General features: G+C 46.1%; 3 protein-coding genes across 3 annotated transcripts; 1 reads left to right on the top strand and 2 right to left on the bottom strand.

Annotated features, from left to right (window-relative positions):
• Positions 1-1,468: 1,468 nt before the first annotated feature.
• Positions 1,469-9,934, bottom strand: EDB91DRAFT_1257152 (uncharacterized protein; the record flags this gene model as incomplete). Its single annotated transcript, XM_041324279.1, has 31 exons — positions 1,469-1,536; positions 1,613-2,668; positions 3,691-4,010; positions 4,060-4,616; positions 4,675-4,689; positions 4,744-4,758; positions 4,815-4,952; positions 5,001-5,037; positions 5,089-5,158; positions 5,216-5,238; positions 5,284-5,537; positions 5,591-5,712; positions 5,768-5,811; positions 5,867-5,929; positions 5,984-6,246; positions 6,278-6,472; positions 6,523-6,819; positions 6,893-6,958; positions 7,007-7,098; positions 7,168-7,195; positions 7,251-7,267; positions 7,310-7,437; positions 7,492-7,591; positions 7,650-7,662; positions 7,718-7,753; positions 7,809-7,917; positions 7,965-7,996; positions 8,048-8,266; positions 8,321-8,784; positions 9,711-9,816; positions 9,884-9,934. 31 exons carry the CDS (start codon positions 9,932-9,934, stop codon positions 1,469-1,471), a joined length of 4,998 nt encoding a protein of 1,665 aa, XP_041168836.1.
• A 5,157-nt stretch (positions 9,935-15,091) lies between these two features.
• Positions 15,092-15,307, top strand: EDB91DRAFT_1029775 (uncharacterized protein; the record flags this gene model as incomplete). Its single annotated transcript, XM_041312696.1, has 1 exon — positions 15,092-15,307. A coding segment is annotated over one exon (216 nt), but the record flags the coding sequence as incomplete, so codon positions are not given.
• Positions 15,308-15,848: 541 nt separating this feature from the next.
• Positions 15,849-16,193, bottom strand: EDB91DRAFT_1257148 (uncharacterized protein; the record flags this gene model as incomplete). Its single annotated transcript, XM_041324278.1, has 1 exon — positions 15,849-16,193. The coding sequence occupies one exon, from the start codon at positions 16,191-16,193 to the stop codon at positions 15,849-15,851; it is 345 nt and encodes a 114-aa protein (XP_041168834.1).
• Positions 16,194-16,204: the final 11 nt, after the last annotated feature.

The raw sequence follows: 16,204 nt of genomic DNA, 5'->3' as shown, positions 1-16,204 counted from the left end.
TAGTAGACATGCACCCAGCTCATTAATCCCATACCAAACTGCCATCGCCACTTCATGAGAGCAAGCTGTTCAGGACCACATCGTTGTCATCGACAAGATCAAGATCTATTGTGATGGTTCCGGAATTAATGACAACATTGGGGTGGCTGCAGTGCTTTATAGAAACGGACATCCCCAGCCAAAGACCTTGAGATACCACCTAGGGAAGGCTGACGAATACACAGTATACGAAGCCGAAGCTGTAGGTCTTATGTTAGTGGCACAGCTACTATCTCAGGAAGAGGACGTCAAGTACCCAGTATCAATATTTGTGGATAACCAAGCTACAATCAAATCTGGTGATGTATTCTCGACGAAACCGGGTCACTATCTGATAGATCATTTCTGCAGCTTAATAACAAATGTGAAGAAATCCAGTCACAACCGCAGATTTAAGGTCATAGTTCGATGGATATCAGGGCATGATGGAGTTCAGGGTAACAAAAAGGTGGACGAGGAGGCTAAGAGAGCAGCATCAACCAGAGATGAATCCAGCCCTAGATGCCACCTTCCCCCATACCTCCACAAAGGTGTCCTTCCCTGCAGCGTGTCTGCACTGAAACAGAAGCAGAAAAAGGAATTGTCAGAACGCTGGGCGAGATTCTGGCAAAAGTCCCCATGCTATGAATGCACCATCAATATAGACCCTAATGTCCTCAAGGGCGCATTCATTTCCTTAGCCCAACCGCTCCCCAAACATCATATCAGCATGCTCTTATGGCTCTGCACCAGACACATCTTGCTCAATCAGCACCTGTATCACATTGGGAAGAGCCTCACACCCGACTGTCCACACTGCGAAGGAACAGAGGAAACCATGCTTCATTACCTGCTCTCTTGCCTGCACTATGTTTGAGCCCGACACATCCTCACGATGACTCTCAGCCGCCGTGCCTCTTTGATCCCCTATCTACTCTCAAATCCCAAAGCAATCGCTCTGCTCATCCATTTTGTGAACAGCACGGGCTGATTACGAGCTACATTCAGTGATGTCTCTCCTCACTCTCATAATGATAAATGATGAATAGTACATGTACAGCCAGATTCCATGTAGAGTCGATCCAGTCGACTGAAGGCGCAGGCCGCCGCCCCCTTCTATCACGCTCGTCGACGAAGGGAAGTATGACCCAAGTAGAGGTTCAAATGGTAGTTCAGAATGACTTAGAGGTCGTAGAAGGGATTTTTCACGATGCCCACTCACCCACTCAATCTATTCATATGCACTCGCAAAATACCCCTCCTATCCCTTTCTTTTTCAGTGCCGCACTCCATTATTCCCATCGTACACAGTTGCACAGCGACTCAAGTACTTGTATCATCCCCAACACATGCCAGGGACCTCCACAACACGAAATGCACAGCAATGGTCCCGCAGATTGGAAGTCTTGTGCATCTAAAACAGCCGGCAGGAACAGCAGACTGGTGGAGGTCACCCCTCTACCAGGGCATTTGTGAAGTCAGAGATGCGGTGGGGGACACAGGTGTCCCCCTTTTCCCCTAGTTAGTAATGTCTTACATAGGGTACTACACCCCAAATAGACAGAAATTGGATTTTTTTTTAAAAAAAAAAGACAAATGAGTCGGGTATAACAACCCGAGTATGTGATGTCGCCGATATCAAGGCCATGCATCTTCCATGCCAATGCTTTGACTTCGTCGATGGTGTTCTTGACTGGGGCAGGGGGAGAAGGGGTGAAGGCGACTCGCTTGGTTTGTACTTCCCTTCGGGCATCTTTTCTCTCCTCTTCATTGTCTGAATCCCAGTGAGGAGCGGCCTTAACTCTAGAAGTGCGTCCTTCTCGTATCGTCCATATCCTAGTTGCTATCGGCTCATTGAGGTCGGCATCAAAAGTGTCATCAGAGAAGACAAAACGGCCTGCTTTGAGGACTTCTTCAAAGTCGGTAGCTTCTGTTTGCAAGTAGTTGGCGTCTTTCAGTTCGAGTTGTCGGTCGATGGCGTGTCGGGTAGTAGCAGGCAATCCCTGCCAAAAATAACGGTCCCGTTCACAAGTGGATATCTTGCCGTTGGCAACAAGCCAGTGAGCGACAGGACAGAACTGTCTGTAGTACTGTAAAAGTTCAGTCTCTGTTGAGATTTCATTGTCGACACTGTTAATAACAACACGCTCGAGGTCGTGAATAGAATATCGCTGACCCTTGGCCGCCCTGGAGTACCTTGCTAAAATACTGTCCTTAAACGCAGTGAAATTTTTACTTTCATATCCGATAAGTGTTACCCAAAATCGCTTCGTCTGAAGGTTGACGTAACGAACGATCAACTTGCACTTTTCTGCATCTGTAAGTGCACACGCCGTCGCTAAGTCTTCAAATAGCTCGAAGAACTCGAGGAGTTCAGAAGTTTTGCCATTGAAAGACAGCACTCTGGTGGAGTTTGCGCCAGGCATCGCATTTATGCCTTTAGATGCATTAGACATGATGATAGGCAGTTGAGAAGGTGTGAACAGTGCTATGACTGGGGGTGGAAGAACGATAAGCGGATTAGGGATTATAGCTGGTTGTGGAGTTGCAATCGTGGAGGTCTGGGTTAGTGGTAATACTTTTCGAGGGATAAATTCAGGTTTTGGAATGAGAGGGATAGTTGAGGTGGCAGGAATTGTTTTGGTATTTACTGGTTCAGGGGATATCAGAGGGAATGTAGGAGTTTTGGGGTCAAATACGGCCGGTCTAAGGGTAAATTTCGATTGAAAGGGGAGGATGGGGAAGGGTGAGTTTAAGCGCGGCTGCTGACTTATGGTATCATCGCCTGAGCCTCAGGGAGGATTCGGATGGATTGTCCGAAGTGTCTAGAATCTAGATGCTGGGTGTGTTGTTCTAGCTTGGGGTGGACTGGCATTAGGTGAAAATCCGATGGTCTTGAAGGTGGTTCAATGGCTGATGCGTCGAGGAACGAGGGTGTGGCAGAGGCGGTGAAGGTATTGGCTCGGGTTCTGTACTTTTTGGGAGTGGCGGTGTTCGTCAAGGGAGCCAGCACAGGTGGCTTATCTGATTGATGTTGACGTATCTGTGCGTTGGGATGATAGTATTTAGTAATGGTGAGAATAAGTGGTCAAAAGACCGGGTTCTAAGAGAAAGACTAGAAGATCAGTAATAAATCAGCGAATCCGTCTCGGGGTGCAAGGGGTTGCTCGAAAACAATTCCCCTCGCGGTGGGCTCCAAATTTGTAAGGCTAGTTGTGAGTTCGAAGGGGAAATGTAACGAGATGAAGTAGATAAGTGATGAGCGCAACGGTGAACGAGACGAGTAGAGAAAACGTATAAGATGAGTACTTTCTGTGATAGTTTTCGGTTGAGCTTGGAGCGGGGAATCAGCATCTGGGATTCTGCTATCGAAAGTGAGAATACATGGGCAATTTATATATGTGCGAGAGAGTCATACTAATCCGAAACGAGTTGAAGAGCATGTGGAACGAAAGAGATATCAGTGAGGAAACGGGTATCATGGAAGGAGAGCACAAGGTAGGATGACGGTAAGAAATGGAGAAGGCTAAAGAGGGATGTATCCCCGTAACTCGGATGCGAAGAATTGAGATCTTCGCATCAGTGAGTCATGTGGCTGCGCTGAACATGCGGTGAGTTCGAGCGTCTTCGTTTTGAAGCTAGGTCGGTGCGTAAAGGACATGCTGTCCTTACACATCTGCAGCTGATTGGTGAGAGCAATAGAATGCTGCACTGAGTCATCAGGAACGGCAGCTCTGGTAATTCTAAATGAGTATTTGCACCACAGGGATTCCAGAAGAGCGTCAGCTGCACAAGCAGCTGAATCAGCATTTCTGTTGTCCTCAAGGAATGCTTGAGCTGCTTCCATGGGACGGTTCTCTGACAAGTGTAGCTCCGCGACCTCATAGTACCTTGAGTGAGACTCGAGAAGGGAAACACGAGCATAGTCCAAGCCATGCGCCTCCAAAAACTCGAGTTCCTCGTCAGATGAGGAGAATAGAGACAATGGGGCTCTGTGCAATTGCCCTTAAACATAATCATCATAAAGCTGCGACCACTTACTGATTGTTGCTTTTGCGGCAGTAATAAAGCCGGCATGCAGTCCACAAGGCTGTCGCGGTCTCCTCAGGTATCATTGTGCAGTAGTCAGTAAGGACACAGAGCGTCCGGTCGAAAGATCCAGCCTTGCGATATCTCTTCACAGCTAGACCAAACTCTTGAGCCACGAGATAGGTATCAGCAGCTTTGAGGTCCTCTCCTCCTCGAACGTAGCAAGCCGCCAAGGTGTGGTAATATTGACATTTCTCATTCCCTGTCGCAGCTGCGCCACAGTCAGCAAAGGCATCTGCTGCCGTGATAAAAGCTTTTTGTTGGACGTTGGGCGAGGCCACTCCGATGCTGGAACGCGCTGTTTCCCGTAGTAGATAAGCTTCGCAAACCTTCACTTCACGGAGACGGCCTGCATGCTGAAAGCAGTGCATAGCTTGCGAGTAGAGCTTGTGCAAGAACAGTGAGCGACCAGAGGATGCCCATTCTTCTGGATTGAAGGAGACAACTAGGGGAGGAATATCGCTGTCGTGGGCACAGTTCTGGATAAGATTTCGAGACGTCCAGAAAATCTGAAGTAGAGGATTGTCGGATCAAGTAGCGCTCAACATGCAGCTGGTCTAAACGTACATGCATAGCATCAGACTTATCAGACCTGTCAAAGATCCGCATGTTCTTCCTTGCTCAGGTGATTCCCACGTAGAGGTGTTTCAACTGATGAAGATAAAAGTGAGTAATGTCCATTCCTTTGTTGACGAGCGGTCGCTTACTTCACTGCATATTCCAGCATATCGGGTCTCGTCGTGGTAAAAATCGGGTGCATAACCTTGACTATCCACCCCATTGAGAATTACCCGCCACCGCAACACATCTATGACGGAATCTTCAAAAAAGCCGTACAAGAGAACCTGACCGGAGTCAGTCATCCACCAGGTAGCCAAGGTCAGCATTCTCACATCATCGAACTCAAGGCCTTTGCTTTCATAGAGCGTCCTGGGCAGACACGTGAACATAAATATCTTGGAGCACAAACAGACGGCCCACATAATGATTCCAATATCACCTACTTGTTCTCGTAACTTCTGGCACGCTGCATCGTTACGTACAAGTATGCCTATAGAATAGTGTTTCAGGCCATGAATAGAGTATTGCGCAGAAGCCTTTTACTTACATTGGTTAGGTCCAAGCTCGTCTCTGTGAGAATCTTAGCAAGGGAATGATAAAGCCTGAGCTACTTACCTCTCCCCAACTAAAAACTGTTTGCAGCAAGTGTCATCATCTGGGCCCATGAAAAAGATTGGCTTCACTCCATCCACCATCCCCTTTTCAGGTTGGAGGTGATCAATTGAATCTGGCCAGAACTTCGTGATGAGCTCTATGACAGAATGAGCGCAGTTCACGATGCCACCGTGTGACCTATAGTTCATGCCCAATTGGAACATCGTTGGTTGATGCACAGGAGCTCTAGCGGAGTTGACCAAGATACTTTGCTGCTGTAGGAAGATAGATCAATTAAAAATCTGGGAGACAACCACCAGTCGCTAACCTCCACACAATAGATAAACACTTTCAGATCGTTGAACCTGAAGGAACTTCCAGCAGAGATCGCTTGCACAGTATCCGCAGCCCAGAAAAGTCCGTCTGGATTCCTACACAATCGCCTCAAAACTAGAGCAGAAAGTTCTTTCACACTCTCGTGTTGAACAATGAAATCATGACTTACCCAGTGCATCGATCAACAGATTGTCTTGCGCCTCGTCGACATACCTGGTGTACATAATCGATAAAAACCTAGGATTAACCGATTGGGAGATATACCTACAGGTAATCAATTTGTCGACCAGGAAACCGCCAATCTCCTAAGACCTTGAGGATCGTGTGCATACTGTTTTGGGCTATATCATCGGGTTTGATCAATGAGGAGCAAAATGACTCGTACCGATCCGCAACATTGAGATGGTATTTATACTTCTTGAACTTCTTGTAAATCTCGAATATATTGTAGACACTGTCCATGTGGTTCGCAGAAATCGGATTAGAGCGACGAGAAATGCAGAGATAGCTTGAACGGTCGAGAACACCATCCGGACAGCTCAATGCCTGTTCTGAGCCTTTGATGATACCTATGTGGGGGTTCAGGAGCTGCTTTATTGGATACAGATTTGTACTTGCCCAGAAACTCGCTGAAAACCAACCATGAATCTGGGTAGGACATGTGAGCGTATGATCTGACCGCAAAGGAAGCAGCACTACTGAGGTTCTTGGTGAGACCCTGCGGAAAATGTGGCCAATATTGATTTTTGAATATATTATAGGTGACAAGCGAATCATGTGTCTCTGCATCATCGGTGGTGAAGAACAGTTCAGCGCTACGTCTCATCTTAGGATCGTCCATGTCGAAGACATCCGCTGCAATCATCTTTGCTAGCTGAACAAAATAAGCTTTCAAGAGGGTCTATGAAACACATGATGACATACCTGATCGAAAGTCACGAATAGGGGGAAATGTTTGTCCTCGAGTTGACTGTATCTCATTGGTATATTCATCTGCGACTCAGGAGCGTCATCATGATCAACAAGATCATTCAGAATGCTTTGTGCCTTGAGTTTGGCAAGTTCTTGCAGTGTAGAGCCAGCCAATGTCAGGGACTTTAGAAGCCTCGTGAAGTCTTCTCCTACTTTTGTCGCCAGTGTTCTAGATTTTGTGACAAAAATCTGACATGGCTTGGGCATGTCAATGCCACTCGATTCCCAAGCTCGCTGAATGCCAAGGATCTTGTACAGCATCGTCGTCGTTTTTCTGGTGGTGAGATAAATAAGTGACCGATCTTGAGCACAGGATACTTACCCTGTGCCGCTTCGACCCAAGACATAGCACGACATGGTGCATTTGACGACCTTCCATTCTTGAGAACTGAAGTAACGTCAATCATTAAACTCATTTCAAGACAGTAGGACATACGAGAGCATGAAGGCGTGGTGTATGTCTTCGTTTGCGATGAGACCTTTTGCGAGAATGAGAAATGAGGATGACCGAGTACATGCGGTAACTCACTATGCAAAAAAGCCTAATATGATATCATCAAGTCATTGCTGATCGAAGAACTGAGCAGATAAACTCACCTGCAAGAATGTTACGTATTTCTCTAGGCTAAAAAATCGTTAATCACAGTGTGTCAGATCGGAAAAAAAACATTCATTCTTACACCAGCAAGGTGTGAAGCTACACCACATATCAATTATGGTGAAGCTAAAGGATACAAACACTCAACATCATCCATGTCCTTAGCACTGAGATCCAACGGACTCGCTGGGATTTCTGGCTCAGGTTCTGCCGGCGGGAATGAGGCTGGCAGAATAACATTGTTGGCTGCCTTGGTGCGGAAGATGCATCTGATAGAGCAATGGTTCAGTAGCTTACATCAATAGGTAAGAGGCGTTCTCAACCGTCTGCAATATTCAGCCCCCTTGCGTGCTAGATGGTTGCCCAAGGCATTCCATATTCTGCCAAGCTCAGAGTGTTTATAGATCCCGTACACTTTGATGACTGGCATTCGTGTGAGTGATAGGTAAGCGATGTTCGCTCTTGATGCATGACGGTGCACCTTGTCTCTCAGACTATCAAGAATCGGTTTCAGTATCTTTTACACGTCTTTGTGGAAGAATAACATACCTCTCCATCCTGGTCAGGGATGCAATCAATCTGGTACTGTAAGAGAAACGAGGTTATTTTCTTCTCAGTGTGTATTGGAAATTACGTCTACCACGAGCCATAGATCCTTGGTCAACTTGGCTTCGAAGACCGGAATTCCTGCATCTGTTCCATCGAGCCTCTTTTGATTGTCGCTTGAGAAGTGACCGTGCAAGAGATGTCTGGGAAAATATCAAATTGGCACTATAGATATCATTAAAAGACGGACCTGATCGTCTTGAAAATGTTCTTGAATATTTCCTGGTCCGCTCAACGGTATTCATGCAGATTGTTATAAGCCTCGGTAGATACAAGGATCCGCCACTCTCCAAACCCATCCGCGTTGTCAAAGTAAAGAGCAGCCTTCATGGGCTGCACCATCGGGTACACTTTTGACTCTGTTGAGCTCTCGACATCTTTGGGGGACGAAAGTTCAGGTGCGACATCTTTGGCAGACTCTTCTACATTTGGGAAGAGTAAGGCTTTGATGTCGTCCGCTAATTCCGTCCACCGCAGAAGCAAGAGGTATAACTTAGGGGAAGCTGTCAGGGGAAACGTTGACAGGTACATAGTGACCATACATACCGAGAGCACTTGCTTCAGCTCTGCAAGAATGTGAGTGGATAATGCTGTGGCCGCATTACTCGTGGTAGGCACAGCCACATCGAGCCTGGCGAACAGTGATGTGTTGATACCCGCATGCTGAGGTTTCTGGCGATGTTGCTTGCACATTTTTTGATGCACTTTCATTTTGACGAATCCTTCATCAGGTTTGATGTCGAAGAGATCGCTCTCGTCTTCAAAGGAATTGGCGCTGGAAAATTTCATGGTGCTCAAGGCACGAAGTAAGGGTAAAGTGCCCTCGATGAAGCCTCTGTGGCGGCTGATGTCCCTTGAGACTTCCATCTCCAGAGACTCGACTGGCAAAGCTAAGAAACATATAGACAGATTGTCCAGAATCTTGCTCGCAAGGGATGAAGGATATTCTTGAGATTTTTTAGGAAAGTCTGTCAAGATCTGCGAGATAATTCTCTCAGAGCGATCCCAAACTGTTACAGAGTCAGAGCTGGTGGCGCAAGAAGAAAGTCTGTAAGATACCAGAAATGATATAGGCAAAAACGTGGGGTGATGAGAGTAAGTTTTCGATCGTGGCTTGTAATCCAGTTGCACCTGAAGTTGAGATTGCGTCCAGATGATGTAAGGCGGCTCTAAGTCCTGTCTCGTTGATGATTCAATCTTTGGAGAATAAGTCCAACATGGTCTGTTGAACGAGAGGTACTTGTGATATTGAAGTACTTATATGAAGGGTTGGACAAAGACTTGAGGTGGTAACCAACAATTCAAGAGGCACAAAAGTACAAAGGAGTACGTCGCAAAGCAAGCCTCTCTTATATTCGAGTGAGCGCCGTGTTTTGAACTTCTGAACATATTGGGGCGCAAATTATGCACCTAAAATTGACACCTGCAGGCAACCTGAAATTGTATGAACAATAAACTTGGACCCTCAATGCATCTAGATTACCGCAAAGAAGGACGCTGACGTACACGTAGAAGAAGGGGCTCTGCTATAATAATAGAATAAGTTTGAGAGGGTAGGATCAAGAATGCAATCTAGTCCTGTCTTTTCTGCGGCGATGCGTGGATACCCTCGTTCATCTCCACCATCAGCATTGACTTCAAGATCCATACAATCGAGCTAGATGAACAACGCGTTATTTGAGCTCAAATTACATCATGCCCAGACAACATTGGTGGCAGTTGCCAACACAAACTTGGGCTCAGCGAATAGAATCTGGAACTTCTCGTCCTGTTAGGAAGAGGTACTAAACCCAAACATTTGGACAATCGGTCTGCATGAATGTGACTCCCGAAGTCCAAGTACTTGATGCACAGTCACGGCGGTGGTGTGTACCCTTAAGCAACAAGTACCCTGACACGATAAGCTATGAACTTCAAATTTATACCTGCCACGGACTCGAGTTGCTACTCAACCTTGCATCGACCATCTGGCTTGAGCTTGAAGCTTTGGAGGCCTCGAGGCCCAGCCTATCAACATGGAAATTAGCAATCTCTGCACGATCCTGAGTCATATGCCACAATCAATATCTTGCTAAGAACTTCAGGAGTACGGCACTCGGCGGGACGTACCTCGATCTTTGAGATGATATATTGTCTCCAGTTATAGTAGAAGCTACGCATGTTAGTCCTATAACTGGAGACAGTATGTCCTTTATAACTTTACAAGAGGAAGTTATAGTCCACCAGTTGATGCGTTGTTGAGGTTAAGCTTAAGATGTCTCGGTCTCACCCTTACATCAAGCGGACTTTGAAATTATTATTTTTCTCAACCAGCTTGAAAGCCACGAAAGCTCATCACATACAGGACTAGTGCTGCCAGAGTAATCATACACTGCTGCTGAGCATGCTCGGGGGTTCATGTTTCCTTGCGTATGAAGCTTGAGCAATCACGCCAATCATCGCTTAGTAGGCTTGGAGGCATGAGTTGCGAGAGGCTAATGACTTTGTTGCATATGAGGTGTGACTGGTTTTATGGTTGTGCGATGTTGCGGGTTTGTCCTTGAGTTCACTTTCACGTATCTTTTACTTCCGCTCTCCTTCCGACATGCATGTCAGGTGTGCGACTGTTGGTTGATTAACTGGAATAGAGTGCGCATTAATGATAGAAACATCAGTACTACTATCAACTGTAATACACACGTGACAGCCCGAGGATGTCACTCGATATTTAGCAAAAAATTGAACAAGACGGGCATCTAGGATCTCAGTGTGTAATAGGGACGTTCAAAGTTGGGCGCCCAATGCCCAACACCCAACACCCAACGCCCAACCTCGTGACCAGAATGATTATACCTAGAATAAATAGAAGTAAATACCGAGTAAAGTCACCCAAGCCTACATGATGAGATAAGCTACTTACCTAAACCTTGTCGCACGAAGCGCCGAAACCTTTGCCAAACGTCTCCCCCTAATCCTCAGCATTTCTAAGGGTCTGTTCAGACAATGTTTTTTGCCAACCAACTTCGAAATTCCAGTTTAACACATACAAGACCAAATAGTCAGAGACCGAAAATGATGTCACACTGATAACAGTGATATTGATGAGCCCATATGTGATATTGTTGTGCAACACCATGGATCCCAATGACCTCAATGCTGACCTCGATCTGCTAGACCCACTAGACCAAGATGGCACCATCATCGAGGAACACAATGACAGTGCGGATGAAGATCCCAATTGTGCTGATGCGGTGGACTCTGACCAGCTGGATGTATACAAGCTGCACTGGATAGACAATATGTTCCGCGGTGCTGCTCGTGTAGCAATGGCTATTGCTGATGCTGCTGGCCAAGTACTCCAAGATCACTCACAAACTCACTATGACAAGCAGCCCTATCATACTTCAGCCCTGTCTGGAATGGCATGGGTCAACGAACTCCTCACAGGACACCCAGATCGCATACAATGTGAACTTGGTGTGCGGCGCCATGTGTTCTATGTACTGTTGAATCTACTTCGCGATTCAGGGTGCAAGAGTTCAAAATATGTCATGCTTGAGGAGCAGCTCGCCATCTTCTTGTATGCATGTGTCACAGGTCTCTCTGTTCGCCATCTTGGTGAATGCTTTCAGCACTCCAATGAGACGATATCAAAGTAGGTTATTCCCCAGCACTGGTTAGCGACAAATTTGCTTATTTTTGAAGGTATTTCAAACGTATTCTCAATGCATTTTCCTCCCCCCCCCAATTTATTCATTATATGTTCGGCTACCCAGTGCAGACAGTCCGACACCTCCCGAAATCCTTCAAAACCCCAAATACTACCCATACTTCTCTGATGCCATCGGCACTATAGACGGTACTCATATCGCATGCCACCCTAGTGCCAATGATCGTGATGCAGCTCGTGATCGTAAAGGCAACTTAAGTTACAACTGTCTCGCAGCCTGCTCCTTCAACATGTCGTTCCTTTATATACTGAATGACTGGGAGGGGTTGGCAGCCGATGCATGTGTCTATCATGATACTCGCATTACAGAATTCAACATCCCTCCAGGCAAATACTATCTTGCTGATGCAGGATTTGCTGCATGTGACGAGCTACTTGTGCCATATCGTGGAGTACGCTACCATCTCGCTGAATGGGGTCGTGGACGTCAGGTGTAAGTAATATTCAACTTAGGCTACAATCTACTTGTACTTATATTGTTTTTAGGCCTTGTAATCACAGAGAACTATTCAATCTACGCCACGCCATGCTCCGAAACGTCGTTGAGCGTATTTTTGGCGTGCTCAAGAACCGCTTCAAAATCCTGCTTCTCCCACCTCATTATGCAATGGATGTGCAGGTTCGTATCCCTGTGGCATTGTGCCTGGTGCACAATGTCATCCGTATTCACGACCCGAATGATATGATGGACTACCACCAGGTTGACTTGAATGAGCCTGAGTATGATGTCGGCACACTTGCAGAAGGTCCTCCCACTGCAGAGGCACGCACTCGTGCACACCAACATCATGATGCGATTGCCCTTCGGATGTGGGAGGACTACTGTCGGATGAGACAGCAGAGAGGTCAGTCGGTCATAGGGGACAATCTTTTGTAGTCGTTTGCGTCAATTTTTCATAGTCATTTGCATCAATTTTTCGTAGTCGTTTGCGTCAATGTTTCATAGACAGTTGCGCAACAAAGTGTCATGATATTCGGTACTACTTCTAGTAGTACTAACAACGTCAAATGCAAGCATGATACAGCAAAAATCTAGTTCAAGTAGGTTGATAAGAAAAGCTTCTGGGTGCTCTCCTTCTCGATGACAAGGTATGAATCAGCTATGGCAACATCAGCTTGGAAATGCTTGATAATCTCCACTATTTCATGGTCCTCCAGACCCTCCTTCTGCAGCTGAATGATAGCCTTCTGCTTGCGCACCGGAATGGGATCCACCATGGGACGTGAGGCAACCTGAGTTGTGCGCTCTTGCATGACATCTGTTGCACGATCAAAGGAGTTGGTGAGATTATTAATCTCCTTACTCATGTCTTGGAAAGCTTGTGGGATAGCCACACGCTGTGACTTGATGGACTTCCCTGACTCGGATGCGGATTTTGTAGAGCCCGGAGGGCGAGCGAAGGTTCTCATATTGTCACCTGACTCTCCACCTGCTTTTCGTTTACCACTGCCAATAGTAGAAGTGCCCGGCGTAGAGGGTGTGAAGGTGGGTCGTTGTGCCGCATCAAAGGGAGAGAGGGTGGCAACATGTTGATATCTACATCTGGTGAAGTGTCAGCACCATACTCGATGTCGTCCAATGCTTTCTCCTGGCCAACTATATTGGCTTCATCAAAACTCGTGCCAGGTAGGGGCTGAGAAGTGGTAGCTTGACCCAGAGCCCCTACCAGTGCAACGTTATCGGCAGGCATGCGGGTGTAGAAAGCACGGTTGCCACATGTTTTTGATGGCAAGAGTTCCTTCATTGCTTCGTAGTGCACCCAGCCTTTATTCTTGAATGGCTTTGCGGCGGGAGTAGACTGCATCATATTAGTAGCTGCCAGTGGTAGCGGAGCATTGGCAGCACTTACTTTCAATATCTCAGTCCATACCGTCTCAGATACAGCTGTAATGTTGGTGCCATGGTCCAGACTGTATGACAAGCCAGAATAGTTCGCTACTTTGTCGACAACACCAAACATGCTACGGAGCTGAAGGTCTTATCAGTACAGACTCTAGGCTAGTAGTACTGATGCAATGCAATAAAAACTTACCCGTGTCCATTTTGATTGACATGTTTCGAGCATCTTTGGTGCACCTTGTGTAGTATGTTTAGTCATCTCAGTAGCAACAGAGGTCCAGAAGGTCCTGTCAAAGTTCAGTCCATCGCCACCCTTAGACTGGTGTGTAGTGATGAACTGGATGAGGTGTGTTTCGTCATCTTGTGTCCAGATGCATCGGTCTTTGGTTTCAGACACATCTTGACCCTCCAGTGCGCTCTTCCTTCCACAGACCATGGTGTGTTGTAGATGTCCACAGCAGTTACGACTTGAATGAGTCAATCTAGTAGTAGATCGTGTAGCGGGCATGTTATCGATATGGCTTGTCACATATGTCACACTGACCCCCAGCATTACAAGCACCATATTTCTGAAATTTGGCAAAATTTGGTTTATCCGAACAGACTCTAAACCTTTTCATACTTTTCTCGTACCTAAACCTTGCTGTTCCTAAACCTTTTCATACTCTTCTCTTACCTAAACCTCGCCGTTCCTAGCCCTCACCACAACCTTGTCATATATTTGATTGTAGCAACATGTAGCTGCATGTTTTTTTTTTCCAATTTCATTGGAATTCCACAAGGAAAAATTATGTCTGAGCCTCAAAAACAACTCAAATAGTCTGCTGAAGGTTAGGAAAGGATTAGGAATAAAAAGTGAAAGGTCTCCTAAGGCACACAAAGGTTTAGGTACAAAAAAAAGACTGTAAAAAGGTAGGGGTATGGAAAGGTTTGGGAACAGCAAGGTTTAGGTACGAGAAGAGTATGAAAAGGTTGAGAAGGTTTAGAAATGCTGAGGATTAGGGGGAGACGTTTGGCGAAGGTTTCGGTGCTTCGCGCGACAAGGTTTAGGTAGCTTATCTCATCATGTAGGCTTGGGTGACTTTACTCGGTATTTACTTCTATTTATTCTAGGTATACTCATTCTGGTCATGAGGTTGGGCATTGGGCATTGGGCACCCAACTTTGAACATCCCTAATGATCATCTGTTGACTCTGCTACCTTACAGCCGTTTGCATATGTAATGGTACTGGTGCCTCAATGTAAAACAAATGATAACATAGACCAAAAAAAGACTTAGCGTAAATTTTATGAGACTTGCATACCACAATCGTCAATACCATGGGCAACAAGAAGATATCGGCTGATTTGAAGCTGGCAGCTATTCGCCTGCATGAACAAGGAATTCTTAGACTCGACGAGATCCTCGACTGCATTGGCTTCTCCCGCATGATGTTCTATAGAATCAAGAAGCTCTACACTGTGACTGGCAATGTTGTCAAGCCAAGGAGCCGATATGCTGGTCGTCCGCGTGTTTTCAATCTCGAAGACCTCCATTACCTTCTAGAACTAATTCATCACCGTCCTGATTGGTTTCTCGATGAGCTGACAATGCTTATGCAACACAATCACTACATCTCTGTCCATTATTCTACAATTCACCGAGAGCTCACCCAAGCTGGCATCTCACTCAAAAAACTCCACAAGATTGTGAAGGAGTGCAACAAAGACGTCCATGCAGACTTCAAGCGACAGATGGCACAGTATACACCAGATCAACTGTTGTTTATCGATGAGATGTCGAAAGACAAACAAACACAAATCCAGAGGTATGGAAGAGCAAAGAGGAGCCAATATGCAAGCATGAAGGGTGCATTTGTTCGTGGACGGCGCTTCACAGTAGCAGCTGCTTTGACGATGGATGGAATCATTGCGGGACATGTTCTGGAAGGATCTCTGCATCGCAATGGATACCTTCACTTTCTCGAACATTCTGTCATGAGTCAGGACTCAGTACTTATCAAACTTGATTGTTCTCGTAAATTGATGTTCATTGATAGTTGCCCAACTGCGAGGCTTATCCTGGCAAGAATAGTGTGTGGATCATGGATAATGCTCGGATCCACCATGGCGAAGAAATTCGTGAGCTTGCAGACAGATTTGGTATGTCTATCTTACATAGTATCGATGTACTCTAGTAATGTGACTCGGAGCAGGTGTACAAATTAGATTTTTACCTCCCTACTCCCCTGATCTCAACCCAATTGAGGAAGCCTTTTTGAAGTTCAAGGCATGGATTCATCGTAACTATGACCTGTTTTCTGCAGCAGCGGACAATGACAGGATTATGTATGATTTACGAGAGGCCCTGGAGATCATTACGGCGGAGGATGCACAGGGATACATGCGTCATTCAGGGTACTTCTAGAATACAAACATTATCGATAATCGAGCAGCAGTGTGCAAAGTGAGAGAGTAGCAAGAAACAATAGAACATGCAGAGCGAGAGTAACAATAAAAAAACATAACACATAACACGTAACAATTATTCACCACACCAGCGGGCAACTGCATCCTTGAGCTCAGCAAGTTCTCCACAAAGTAAGCCCACTTTTTGCAAATCATCAACAGTGACATAATGAAGGGAATGCGAAGACATGAAACCATGATCTGAGAGTTTTGACTGAAGAATTTGTGAAAGTTCATAAGCAGAGCAAAAGTCCGCGAGGTTCATCCTCGGTCCAAGGGAAGCAAGTTGTGTCAACGAGAGCAAAGAGCCGAGAGAAGCTGGAACAGCAAGAGGTAGCAATACAGCAGGTGGAGGCAAGGTAGGGGCTGGTGCACGATGGACAGGTTCTGAGACAGATGCTGCACGTATGGCTTGGAACATTTTGGGGGGCA

This window comes from Suillus paluster, assembly GCF_016628075.1.
Source record: "Suillus paluster strain FC165 chromosome Unknown EDB91scaffold_251, whole genome shotgun sequence".
Lineage (NCBI taxonomy): Eukaryota > Fungi > Basidiomycota > Agaricomycetes > Boletales > Suillaceae > Suillus > Suillus paluster.
The sequence above is the reverse complement of the archived record's forward strand: the minus strand, read 5'-3'. Positions and strand labels throughout refer to the sequence as shown.